Genomic DNA, 13,412 nt, shown 5'->3' with positions numbered 1-13,412 from the left:
GTGCACTACCAAAGACGTCAAAGAAAATAAATGTCATCTCTCCCAGCATGATGTAGTGAGGAGTTTGACTCCAAAATGAAATGGGCTGGGCTACTGAGCGCCCACCTCACGAGTAATTCACCAACACTTGATCTACATCATATTTGCTGGGAAAGGTTCAAATGTCCTATTGACGGGTTATTTTTTCTGGAGCGCCGGGGTGCTGTCAGAGGTCAGAGAGAGGCGCAGTGCATGGGAATCAGGTGCCACTGTCCCACTGACAGTGATGCATTGCTGTGCTCAGGGGGTCACGTATCTGTAAACATGCATTATAAAATCCCAAAGACAAATGTGAGAGACTGACCTGAGTGCGAGCGGCAGAGAGAGCGAGCGCATGTCAAGGGGCAGAGATAGCGCTCTTGTTGCAAATGAAGAGGGTCAAGTAATCAAGCTCAGTTGGGCTTGTGTGTCACTCCCATTATCTAATACTGTCTGAAATGATCAATGAGCTAAAATAAAATGATCACAAGCTAAAATAGGCTCCCTAATGAAAATGGACTGTGTTTTAACACATTCTTCTCAATGTCTCTGCGTGTCAGAGCGGATGGACCACGGGCAGGGCGATGCAGCAGGCCACTAACAGCCTATTTCGGCCGAGCACACAGATGCTCTCTCACGCTCACTTGAGCAGGGTCACTTAACCATTCAAGTGGCATATCCACTGACCGGAAATCTCTCGACACAAATAACACTAGATACGACCAATAACTACACATCTCTACCTGCAGAACCATGACCCTTTCACTCTCAAGCCCAGAAAATAACAGATTTTTTCTTTTAAAGAAGAAACGAAACTAACATTTTTAAGATTGGTTATATCAGTGGAATACAAAAAGTGGTTTTATTTTACATGGGACAGGTCAGTGCAGAATGCATGGGTCCCAAAAAGGCCTACAATGACATTAATACCTGAAAGCTCGTGTGATACTGCATTAAATAAATGCATAAAAATGAAAAAATAAATTTGATTAAAAATAAAATACACATTATTAAAAAAAAAAAACAACAACTGAATTCTCTGTCTTGAAGAACTCTGCATCACAACATCAGGATACTGTTTTAAAATTTTTATTTCTCATATTAATGCTTGTAGACAAAATAAAAACAGCATTGTATTTCCACACATTATGCTATGCTATTACATAATTCATCTGCTGTTCTTCAATCTTGAAGCAGGTCAAACATAAAGGCACATAAGGCCGAGAACACCGAAGGGCTGTTTTTATGCCGTAATAAATAGCCAGGCATTCCTATGGCGGTACCTGAACAGACATGTAAACAAGGGACCAATATCTCGCTGCACAGCACCTAATGTAAGCTACACTTCAAAAAAAGGCACTGAGAGGATATTAATAACTATAAATAGTATAAATATACTTTTGAACAGGACATTTTTGCATTATTACATATTGTAAATAAGAATATTAAATACATTGTCACAAAACAGAGCTTACATGAATGAAATTAAATGCATGTCAATAGCTGCTTTTCTTGCCAACTAAGAGAATAAGAGAAGAGTTATGTGCTGAAACTTCTGCAAAGTTTAGCTTTTACATACAGGTTCTATTGTAAACAAAGACACTATAATGTGTGACTATTAAACTCAGCAATTTAACTAATTATTGCCGTTTAAAAAAAAATATAATAATAATAAAAAAAAACCCTCACAAAAATCCCTTTGACCACTGAACTTTTCATTTCTACTTAACTTTGCTTTACTAAACTATGAAATAACACAGCAATTGTAAGGTGTAGAAATTAAAAGGAAACAAACTAAAAGGTAAATAATATGAAAATCAAACCCACACATACATACACAAGATGAACAGACAGGTTTATATTGGAAAATTCTCTCTCACTCTACTCCACTTCCATGGCGGACACATCGTGCTCGCCATCTGATTTGTCAGGGAGGCTGGTGAGGGGATCTGGATCTTCAGGCTTCTTCTCCTCTAAGAGGCTCTCTTCTGCTTGCTGCTCTTCAGGTTCTGCTTTCACATGCCCTGGACTGGCTACTTTACCCTCTAATGAACAAACGAAAGCAGTGCTTGTTAGCAAGATTCAATTCACTGTGAAAAGAGGCATATAATTGGATTTTTATGCACAAAATAAATACAACATAGCTAGATCTAAATTTAGAGCATCGTTATTTATACCACCATTTATACCTTCATAGCCTAAAAGTGCTCTTTGTTAAAGCATTAAGGCACTACAGACATAATAGGACTTTCTGCAAAGCTGCTTTGAACCTGTGTGCACTGTGAAAAGCGCTACAAGTAATTTTGATTTGTAAAATATCACAGTAATATTTCTGAAATATTACAATTTTAAACAACTGTTTTCTATTTGAATATTTTAAAAAGTAATTTGTTCCTGTGATCAAAGCTGAATTTTCAGCATCATTACTCCAGTCCTCAGTGTCACGTGATCCTTCAGAAATCATTCTAATATGCTGATCTGCTGCTCAAGAAGCATGTATTGTTTTAATTACAATTATTATACTATTATCAAATGTTGAAAAATTTGTGCTGCTCAATATTCTTTAAATGAATAAAGTAAAAAAAAAAGTCATTTAAATTCAAATTTGTGTAACAATGTACTGCAATACTCAAGTCTTTACTGCTACTTTAATTTAAGGTTGCAATGTAATAATTTCTTATATATATATATATATATATATATATATATATATATATATAGACCCAAACATTTGAACAGTAGTGTGTACATATAAAAGGTACAATAAATAGTCAGCCAATTATTAAACTCATAAGATAAAGGCTAGAGCTATCATAATGTACAGAGTGTAAAATTATTACACTTAAAAATATCATTCATATAAAGGACAAGACTATTCACTACAAATCAGACAGAGGGAAAAAAATAAAACAACTGAAATTAAATAAATTTAAGGTCACACTTTATTTTAAAGTCCAATTCTTGCTATTAACAAACCATTAACTTTGCCTCAAACTCCTAACTTGCTGCTAATTAATAGTTAGTAAGGTAGTAGTTAAGTTTAGGTATGGGGTAGGATTAGGGATGTAGAATATGGTCATGTAGAATATGTGCTTAAGTACTAATAAACAGCCAATATATTAATAATAGTCATGCTAATAGGAAACTAGTTAATAGTGAGAATTGGTCCCTATACTAAAGTGTTAAACTAAAATTAAAATTCTCAATAAAAAAAAAAAAAAAACAGAGCACACACACAATGTATCATCAGTCATCACTTGCTATTGACCAAGCACATAATAAGAGAAGAAACAGCAAGACAGGAGGGAGAGGGAAAGAGAGAGAAAGAAAGAAAGAAAGAGTGTGTTTGTGTGTGTGTGTGTGTGTGTCAGGTAGAGACACAGGGTAAAGCACTACTAACTAGGCAGCACTGTGGGGGGGAATATAAGACTCTAAAGCCTTTAATCACCTCACAGATCTGCTCTCAGCACATCAGCAAATGTCCTCTCAGAGGGCACGAGCAGCAGGGACTCTCTCTCACTCTCACACACACACACACACACACACACACACAATAGACCTGCAGTAAACAAACTCAGCCCTTCAAAAAATCATCCATTAATACCACGCACAAGTCCTCAGAATATCAGGAGCATCTAAACATCATCTCCTCCTGCTGCTCAGGTGAACTCTGGTGGAGATCTGGTACCTGGGGCAGGTGGAGAGCTAGACAGGTCTGTCTCCATGGCAACAGCAGGGGGGTTTTGGCTCATCTTGATTTCTGCAGCGAATTCTGGGAGACGCGGGGCCTGGGGACGTGTCTTCCGGGCCGGGTTCAGGAAATAACAGTAGGCACATCTGAATGCTAAAACATAAGCGATAAAAAACAAACTCATCTCATCTGAATGATCCTCCGACACATGAATATGAAAATAAACATGCAGCACATTAACGATTTGTAAACGCATTTGAGGGACGATGAGTTTACAAATGTTTACATTAAAAAAAAGTCCTCTTCTGTTTTAAAGAGCTCAGTGAATTTCTGAACAGTCAGAGAACTACATTTTTATCTCAAACTTACCAATATATTCAAACTCCTCCTTTAAAGCCATGCCATTATGAGACGAACACTGCTGGCATACCAGAGCGTATCTGCAATAAAAAGAGAAAGAAATTATTTAAACTGAAAAGTTTAAAAAAAAACAATAGTGTCGGGAAAGTCTAAGGATGTAAGATGCCAAAAACTGACCATATTCGCATTCTTAACAGATGTCTGGTCTGATAAATCTAGCTTAGCCTTCACAATTCAAAGCTGCAAACACATCCATCCAGACAATTTACTCGAACTAAACCACAAAACAGCTCACCAAGGCTGCATTTATTTGATCAAAAACACAGTAAACAGTAATACTGTAAAATATTTTTAATTCTACCCAACTGTCTTTCTATTTTAATATTCTAAAATGTAGTTTATTCCTGTGATGTAGAGCTTAATATGTTCATGGAAACTGTAATACATTTGTTCTTTGATGAATAGAAAATTCAAAAGAACAGCATTGATGAATAGAAAATTCAAAAGAACAGCACAAAAAAAAAAAAAAAAAAAAAAAAAACATTCCTTCTGATCCAATTAATGAATCTTTGCTAAAACAAACTTTTGTATAGTAGTATATATTGAAAAAAATAAATGTTTTCTTAACCTTCAAATGTAAACATTTATTAATCAGCCCCATTATAAAAAAATTCCAAAAAAACCCCCCAAAGAATTCCAAAAAATTGAATTTATAAATAAAATAAAAATTTGATCGTTTAGGCAAGTACCAGTACACATCTCAATAATAATAATAAAGTGTTCCAAATTTTTCAGGTTCAGTTATTACATATTGAATAAAAAAAAAAATATATAAATATACATATACATATATACATATACACATATACATAAATGCATATATTTTTTTATTCAATATGTAATACAACCAAACTGATATTTATTATTCTCTGGGATTGGCTGAACTCAAGCTGTACTTCTCTGTTTTATATGGTGATCTTTCTTTTTCGGAAATCACATCACACCTTGATTTTGCTCAGTGTAAAGATATAAATCATGATTTCAAGATAAAACATTCACCTGTTCTGAGGTCCATCACCCACTAGGTACTCAATGACCCTGTCCATGGCACCTCGATCTCTGGGGAGGATGGGTCTGGCCAGCGGAGGACCTGGAGGGTGCATTCCTGCAAACACACACGCACGTGTCAGTGCGCTCCTCAGACGTGACGGTATTTGTGGCTCAGTGCTGCATGGCCGATGATGAATGATAAGAGGGACATCTTTTAATAACGAAACTGATATGGAGCTCCCTCCTCATGCCCGCTGTGATCCACACTCATAATTAATATAATTTAACATCAAGAGCAATCATAGCGAGAAGACTGGTCATTTCTGCCAGGCTTGGCATAGTAAGGAATCCCTGCTGCTTACTCATTTACCGGCATATGGAGACGCCGCAGTGGACCAAGGTGCTTTTCACTTCCAATTTCTTCCTAAAGGTGTTTGCTTGAACAGGACCAGAACTGTTTGCACCAAGCAAAACTTGCACGACTAACACAGCAGGGCCTGTCATCTGTCAGTCACTGCTAGCAGATGACTGTAGTCGACTGGGGATAAATAAAACGGCGCTATTCATCCAAAAGATAAAGTTAAAAAAGACTGCGACTTCTCCCGTGTTATTTTAGCATTTGGTTTGCACTATTATAACATTTATCATTATTATGAATTAGCATTTACTTTTATATTTTCAGATTTCATTTTAAACTTTTAGTAATTCTGCTAGGTATTTGTCGTTTTTGTTTTTTTTTATATTTCTATACGACTTTAATTCATTCTATTTCATCTTTAGTCATTTTAATTCTTCAACTTTCAGTTAGTTGCCAAGGCTGAATTTTCGATTCAAGTTTTTCATGTAATTCTTATATTTGAAGAGTTCAGATGCAAAAGCCTCTAGGTGCCATTTGAAACTTTCTTCGAAAATGAGCATTTTAATCAGGCACCTACGCGTAGGTCCAGTAATATCACTTTAATGGTAATGAATAGTTTATTTTCCATTACCATTGAAGTGAAATAACTAAACTATACTAAATAAATAAATGTAAAAATATGGTATTTAGAAAAACGAGTGGCTCTAGTGTTTTTGTAGTATTATTTATATAACAATATTATATTTATACATTTCTTGAATTACCAATTACTTTTAAATTTTCAGCTTTCATTTGAATTTTAATTAGTTTAGTCATTTTGTTATGAGCTTGTGTCATTTTTCATAGATTTTTATTTATTTTTTTCTTCTCCAGTTTTAGTCATTTTAGTTCCTCAACTTAATATCAGTAAGTTGGCCAGGCAACGATTTCAGCTTTATTTTTTAATTATGATTTTTAAAAAAATTAACAATTTTTAATAATTTTAGTTTTAATTAAGATCTTGGAGTCCATTGTTGTTATCATCCGTTTATTTCGGTCCAATTCACAAATTCAACATTACTAAAAGCCTGTTCATCTACTCTTCAGATGAGGTAAAACAGCATATATATTTTTTTATAGTTTTGTTTGTTTATATAATAAGTGGTTTCTCAATGTATTTATTTGCAATGGAACATTAGGATACTGTTTACGGTGCAGTTTGCACTGTATAGCACATACTACAAAATGTAGGACAGCTATCACCTTTGAAATTAAAACTGTTATTTTGCCTTTTATTACAAAAAAAAAAAAAAAGCATTTTAAAAAGCTTAACTTTTGGCAATTCAAATAATGAATGAGGAAGAAAATGTATTTACAAAACACGGATCACTTTCACTTTATTTGTCGGACTGGAAACGAAAAGTCTAGTCAAGTGTATTGCAATGTGTGCTCTGATAGTTTTACTGTGATTTTTGGCAAATGTAGCAGGTCAATCAGCTACAAAGTAAATCCACATGCATGCAAAAAACTAAATATTGGCATCAACCACTCATACCCCTCTGATTTTAGGGGTAAGGTCAGGGCTATGTCAGTTTTGTCCCTTAAACAACACTACAGGTGAAAATCTGAGGTGAAAACCCATTAACAGCCCTTCTATGACAAGACAAGCCAATCAGATATTTAGTGAGAGACATGAGACTCACCCATCGCTGGGCTGGGTGTGCCAGCCGGGGTTCCAGGCCTCCGGATCAGACCTTGTGGGGTTGACGTAGACGGACCTTTTTCAGGTGGCCCTCCCGGAGCAGACAGTGGAGTAGGGGGGACTGAGGGGACAGGAACAGGTGGAGGACGCCCAGTAGGACGAGGGGTCACATGCCGCTGACGCAGCTCTGAGAAGGATATGACATGATTCTGACAGTGAAATATGAAACCTGATAAACCGAAGTCTACATCTGGGGTTTCTAACCCCACTGCCCCAATTGCGGTGATCTAGAGACTGGAAAAATTACTCAAATCATTTGGTTTTATAACACGGAAACCTGCCATTTCAAAGTCAACTCTGATGTTGCTGGCTTTTCTTTCATCAGCAGGAAAGAAAACATATTAAAAGATACTACAACAAGTTATTGCATTGATGAAAGACTGAAACAAATTCATAATAATGACATGACCATGGGTCAACTGTGAGTTGATAAGTTCAACTTTAGAGGGGGAACAGATTTGATTGCTCACCTTGGCCTTGTCTTGGAGTCGCAGGTGGGCCAATGGGTTGAGCCTCTATCTCCTCCAGAGAAAACCAAAAAAAAAAACATTAATATTTGCACATTTAATGGAGTCATTTGTAGATTTAATAATAAGGTACTTACTAGATTTTTCTTAGAGTCAGGGTCAAACCGTTCCAGAATCAGCTTGGCATTTTTGTAGGTTTCGGTTTCCATTACCTGCTCAAGCTGTTTGAGAAAATATTACAATAACGTAAAATCACAATTACATTAAACAGTAATTTTATTAATTATAAATAAATAAATAAATAAATAAATAAACTTTCCAATTTGTAAAAATTCATCTGTCCAAGTCAAATGAAGGAACTAGACCTACTGCTTATATTTGGGTTTAAAAGCATAAAGAAATTCAATCCGTTTTCTCACCATCTTCTGTTTAGTTTTATTTTAAAACTTCATTTCACGGAAAGAGCAAATAGTGCTAATTATTTAACTTTAATGAATAGAATAATTACAAGCCCTACTGCGATAATGGGGAGTGTGAAAATCCATCAGCTGTAATTATTGAAAGTTATTAGACATGACAGTGGATGACAAGCAATTTCTCAGATTTATTTCCTCCCATCACTAAACACTATTAATTTAAAAGACAAGTCGTTAGCCAAGCACTTTACCAAGTAAAGTCTCTTTGCCAATTACCCGCTGTCTTTATTGATTTCAGATTATTTATTAGGAGCAGAAATGATCTCTTTCTCTCATTGACAGCAGAGGGCCATAATATGATGAAAGGAAAACAGGACGTTGTTGTGCTAACATTAGCATACGGCTAACCAGCTCACAGGGGAAGATGGGAGCACACGGACTGCGTGGAATTACAAACTCGCTCAAATTAAAAGATCCTAACATATACGAGAGAGAGCGCCTCTACTCAAACAACTCTATACAGCTGTGAAAAAAGACAGAATCTAGGCCAAAATGAACTACCCAACAGGAAGTGACATTCAAAGACAGACACTGCTACTGATTACTCACTATTTTTTTTTTCTCTGCTTTCAGCTCTTCTAATTTTTCATCTAAGATGCAAAAAAAAAAATCAAAAGAACAGAAAAATTAATGTGTAGATATGATTAATACTACTGGCTATGGTCTCATAATAGACTGAACTCATAAGATCAAATATAAAATCAAGTTTGGTAAGATATTCTTACTGTTGATCTCTGTTCGTTTGTAGTATAAAACAATCAGCAGTTTCCTCAGCAGCCAAACTCTGCAAAATAAAATTAATTTATAATAATTTGGATATTCATGCATATCAAAAGATTCAAATAACTTGAATCAAAACCAATTTGATAATTTACCATCAATCTTCTATCAGTCTGAATTCAAAAACTGAACTTGAAGTACTTACAACAGAGGAAATAGCAAGAATGGTGAAGCCACTATTAATTTTCCTATCATCCGCTCTGGGATGTACCACACATAGACGATTGTACAGGCTATCAAGTACAGCAGGGCTGAGTACAACAGCAGTCTGTACACCCATAACTTCAGCTGCTTCTGGTTCTTCTCTCTGTATTCCTCAAGGGCCTGGATATCCTGAGGGAGATCAATTAAAACACTCCATAAAAACTCCATAAGGGCAGGAATTAGAAAGCTGCATTCAAATAACAGTATAAAAACTTATCATATATGGAGTATAATTCATATTTAATTACATTTTTACCAAAATTACAACAAAAACACCACATTATGGGTTTGTCTTTAAAATTGCACCAATATTGAATACTAAGCCAAAATTCAAATATATTTCAGAAAAATGGCAATTAATAAAACTGTGTGCATGCAAGTGCAAGTGTAGAATGCATAGACATTGAAGACTATGTTTTCAGTAGAATCAGGTCAAACAAAAGCATGCATGACGGCCTAAGGACACCAAATTGCTGTAAAACTTTAAAATATCCTGCAGCATACAGAAAGTATGGAAGGAAAAGTTGTTTCGTCTAAATTTGAATCAAATCCCCATGACCTAAATACCTAAGGCAGAACTTGAGACAGGCTCTAATCAGAATCTGCAAAAATTTAATTTAACTGCGTACTGATCTAATCTTGTCAAGATAAAAATCAGGTCAAACGTATTTAATTCACATTTTGAAGTCACATTTAGAAGTCTTTGGTTCTAAACAGTAAATATACAACCAAGTTATTTGCACAATATTCAGCCAAGCTCTAAGATATGGCAACTGAACAGACCTCTCTAAGTGAGGTAGTACTGTATAACCCCCATCCTAAAATATCTAATGACTGCAGCAGACATTTGTGTCTGTCCGTAACCTTGTGTTATTCTGAGTCACAACTGAACCTAAAATAAATAAATAAATAAACCAGTTCAAATATTCCCATGGCCTAATTGCACAAGGACACCTTCAATGTCAGAAAAGTATAACAGACAGAATGAGTGATGTCAGGAAACGGTTGAAAGTGCAGTTTTATACCTTATCAAGACCCTCCAAGACCTCTACAGTGGTCGGCTTTGTCTATGGATTGATACAGTACAGTTAGCAACAATAAAGCAAGCTGGTAGGAGGTACAAATGTACAAAATTGTGAAGTTTCTCTTTTTAGATTTCTAAAGTGTATAGCATGTTACATTAATATCAAATCACACTCTTAATTATGCAACTTTTGAAGGAATAGTTCACCTAAAAATTTGAAATTGCTGTAAATTTACTCACTATCATGTCATGCAAGAAGCAAGCATTACATCACTTGTTCACCAACGGATCCTCTGCAGGGAATGGGTGCCTTCAGAATGAGAGTCAAAACAGCTAATAAAAACGTCTTGTGAAAATCAAGCATCAAAAACGGTCCAGAAAAGATGTAATCAAATATGTCCGTGGATTTTGATGCAGGGTGTGATTTTGATAGGGCTGGGCGATCAAAAATCAGATTTACAATTTAAAACGATCTTTACCCCTACTTAAAATCAATCTGCAGATGACAAAAAAAACTGCGAGAGAAAGTATTGAAATATATATTTTCCTCTCATCTCGCATTTATTCCCTTTAAGGAGTACTGTAGTACATATCATTTTATTTCCGTACTCGGTATTGGGATGCTGCGGATTGTGGGGGGTATGGGGTCACGGCGATGGACGGTAGCGTTGTCTATCAGCCCAACCCTATATGGCAAACGCGCGGGGGGAGGGCTGACCATTCGGAACTACGGGAGCCCAGAGGGGAGCGTCAGCGAATGTTAGAGAAAACCGATTTTCATTCAAGCAAGTCGACGTAAACTACACATTCGAGTTAATCGGTAAATTGATTTATCGCCCAGCCCTAGATTTTGATGGACATTTTCACTGGAGGAAGTCTTATTATGGATTACAGACTTCTATTTTGGCCACAAGCGACAGTTTAAAGTTAAAACACCTTAACAATAGATGTGTTTCTTACAAACATGCAACTTTTTCCTTCACAAGACTACTTGGATTACGTGTGGATTGTGATGTTTTTCTCAGCTGTTTGGACTCTCATTCTGATGGCACCCATTCACGGCAGAGGATCCACTGGTGAGTGAGCAAGTGATGCAATGCTACATTTCTCCAAATCTAATGAAGAAACAAACTCATCTACATCTTGGATGCCCTTAGGGCGAGTAAACTTTCAGTCAGTTTTCATTTTTGGGTGATCTATTCCTTTAAGGCTTTGTAGCATAAAAAAAAAAAAACACAACAGCACACATCTGTGCGACATTTCTATCAAACCACTTTAAAATCAAATTGCAGATGTTAACATTAATATTGCATACAGCCTAAGTGTACATCCTACAAGTTGAGTGACTGAAGCACATTTACCCTCCACCGAGACACCACAGCCCCCATCTTGTGAGGGCAGTCCTTCTCTCTAAGCCTGGGTTCTGTTACTCGTTACTCCACACCAAAGCCAGACACCTGTTCACAATAACTTGAAGTTACAAACAAGATCATGATAGATGTTTTCCACATGGATTACAGAATGGATTATAAAACCGCAGTAGGATTTCATAAAAAAAAAAAATGGATGCTTAAGTCACATGTGTTAAAAGTGTGTACGTCTTCAAACAAATGCTACTTGACGTTTTTTTTTTCTTCTCAAAACCAAATTAATTTTTCTGATCCATTTGATTTTAGCACATGAAGAGTTAGGCTATATGGTATACAGGTTCGTCTACTGGGCATGTGCACATCAATATAGCGTGACGTTTGTCACAAAGTACAACAATAACTACTGTTTTTGCATTATTGTAAAGAGTAGGTTTAGGTTGGTGGAAGGTGTAGATGTTAATAAAACAAAATCTAATAGGCAGAAAACAATTTATTGTTAGCTTCCGGTTTTAGCTGTATCCGTTCTTGCAACAACCTGGATAAAGTCAGTTCTCCTCAAACGCTCACATTTGTCCCAGCACAGGTGTAGATAATCACATATACCAGCAACATGACCCACTAATGTTTCAATACTTTGTCTTATTTTTCAACAACATATCTATTTCTTAGTCATTTCAAACCAAACAAACTTCTTTTTCGACAAATGCTTTGCTTGAAGAGTGTACTATCTTACTTACAATAAATACCACTCAAATTTTCGTTTTGTTTTCTGTTGCAATGCCATTTGACATTCAGAAATTATGGCTTGCAACACTTTCAGATCCCACTAACGTTATATCTCACACATGCAGGGTTAGATGCACGAGATTAGTGATATCAGATATCTCCACAGCTCACACAAAATCTGGAGGCTCTGAAAAGTAACAAGACACTCCTCTATTTTAAACTGCAGAGTCCTCAAGAGCTCAGATAGTGGGCCCACACAAACTTGTTTGAGTGTTTGAATCAAAGTGGATATAGCTGGACGCACCAATGCAATTCATTTTATTTATAACTTTATTCAGCCTCACCCTTCTATCTTAAGAATGCGGTTTAGTATCAAAATCAAACTCGTATATTCCAGGTCGAGTGTGATGCTTTAAAACTACTACTTTAAAAAAAAAAGTTTTGAAACCGTGATAATCAAGAAGTTGATGTTGTGGGTGGGACGGGGTACAAAACAAAACACTTCGAGAGAGTTAGTGATCTCATTCTGCCAGCTAAAACATTGCGCTTTACATGTTTTACAGTTTTAGTATAGCATAGATTTGCCGACAGGTTATGTTTCTTTAATCTAGAATATCAGCAATGCTTTAACGTCCAATGCAGATCTTTTTAGACTCGCTTTGAACTGCTGTCAGTTGATACAGCGGACATGATTAGACGAGGTTGTGCTCTCTATCACGCACGCCCTGTTATACAGCGTTATTGTGCATAAACACGCCGAAAACCGACACAAAAAAAGATCATTGAAAATGCCTTACCCCTGAATAAAATATCATCCAGAAGAGACACGTTATTATTCATGTACTTCCACAGCCTACGTCATCAAACTGCTCCCACAACCCCGCGCGGCACGGACCTCCTCTACTTCACCGCTCTGTCACGTGGTCAAGCACTTTCTCTCTCAAAGCGCGGGAAAATAGAATGAACTTCACGCCGTGCTTCCGCAAAGTCCACGTCACGGCGGAAACAAATTATTTCAAAAAGATATTATATATATATATATATATATATATATATATATATATATATATATATATATATAGCTTATATTGAGTGTTTTGGGTGAAATGACAATATAATAGAAAATAGAAATTCTATTTACGCACGT

At 36.0% G+C, this 13,412-nt stretch overlaps 1 protein-coding gene across 6 annotated transcripts; it reads right to left on the bottom strand.

Annotated features, from left to right (window-relative positions):
• Positions 1-1,092: 1,092 nt before the first annotated feature.
• On the bottom strand, positions 1,093-13,205 carry LOC306876716 (endoplasmic reticulum junction formation protein lunapark-A-like). 6 transcript variants are annotated; one of them, XM_079428077.1, is made up of 14 exons: positions 13,094-13,205; positions 11,531-11,626; positions 10,171-10,212; positions 9,087-9,274; positions 8,887-8,945; positions 8,711-8,751; positions 7,823-7,906; positions 7,689-7,740; positions 7,160-7,345; positions 5,129-5,234; positions 4,079-4,149; positions 3,707-3,862; positions 3,467-3,577; positions 1,093-2,063 (listed from the first exon to the last, which is right to left on the bottom strand). In XM_079428077.1, the coding sequence occupies exons 2-13, from the start codon at positions 11,555-11,557 to the stop codon at positions 3,468-3,470; spliced, it is 1,122 nt and encodes a 373-aa protein (XP_079284203.1). In that variant the 5' UTR covers positions 11,558-11,626; positions 13,094-13,205; the 3' UTR covers positions 1,093-2,063; position 3,467. The 6 variants fall into 6 exon arrangements, with proteins under 6 accessions (XP_079284203.1, XP_079284202.1, XP_079284204.1 ...); XM_079428076.1 differs by having other exon boundaries at positions 13,063-13,183; XM_079428078.1 differs by having other exon boundaries at positions 3,467-3,537; positions 13,063-13,183.
• Positions 13,206-13,412: the final 207 nt, after the last annotated feature.

This window comes from Barbus barbus (assembly GCF_936440315.1).
Source record: "Barbus barbus genome assembly, chromosome: 11".
NCBI lineage: Eukaryota > Metazoa > Chordata > Actinopteri > Cypriniformes > Cyprinidae > Barbus > Barbus barbus.
The sequence above is the reverse complement of the archived record's forward strand: the minus strand, read 5'-3'. Positions and strand labels throughout refer to the sequence as shown.

Excerpts from the sequence above, each read along its gene's own strand:
- LOC306876716 (XM_079428074.1), bottom strand. The coding sequence starts at position 11,557 with ATGGGGGCTGTGGTGTCTCGGTGGAGG. Across the intron at positions 4,150-5,128 it reads GGTGATGGACCTCAGAACAG|ATACGCTCTGGTATGCCAGC; the intron begins GTGAATGTTTTA and ends TTTTTATTGCAG. Across the intron at positions 3,863-4,078 it reads GGAGGAGTTTGAATATATTG|CATTCAGATGTGCCTACTGT; the intron begins GTAAGTTTGAGA and ends CTTATGTTTTAG.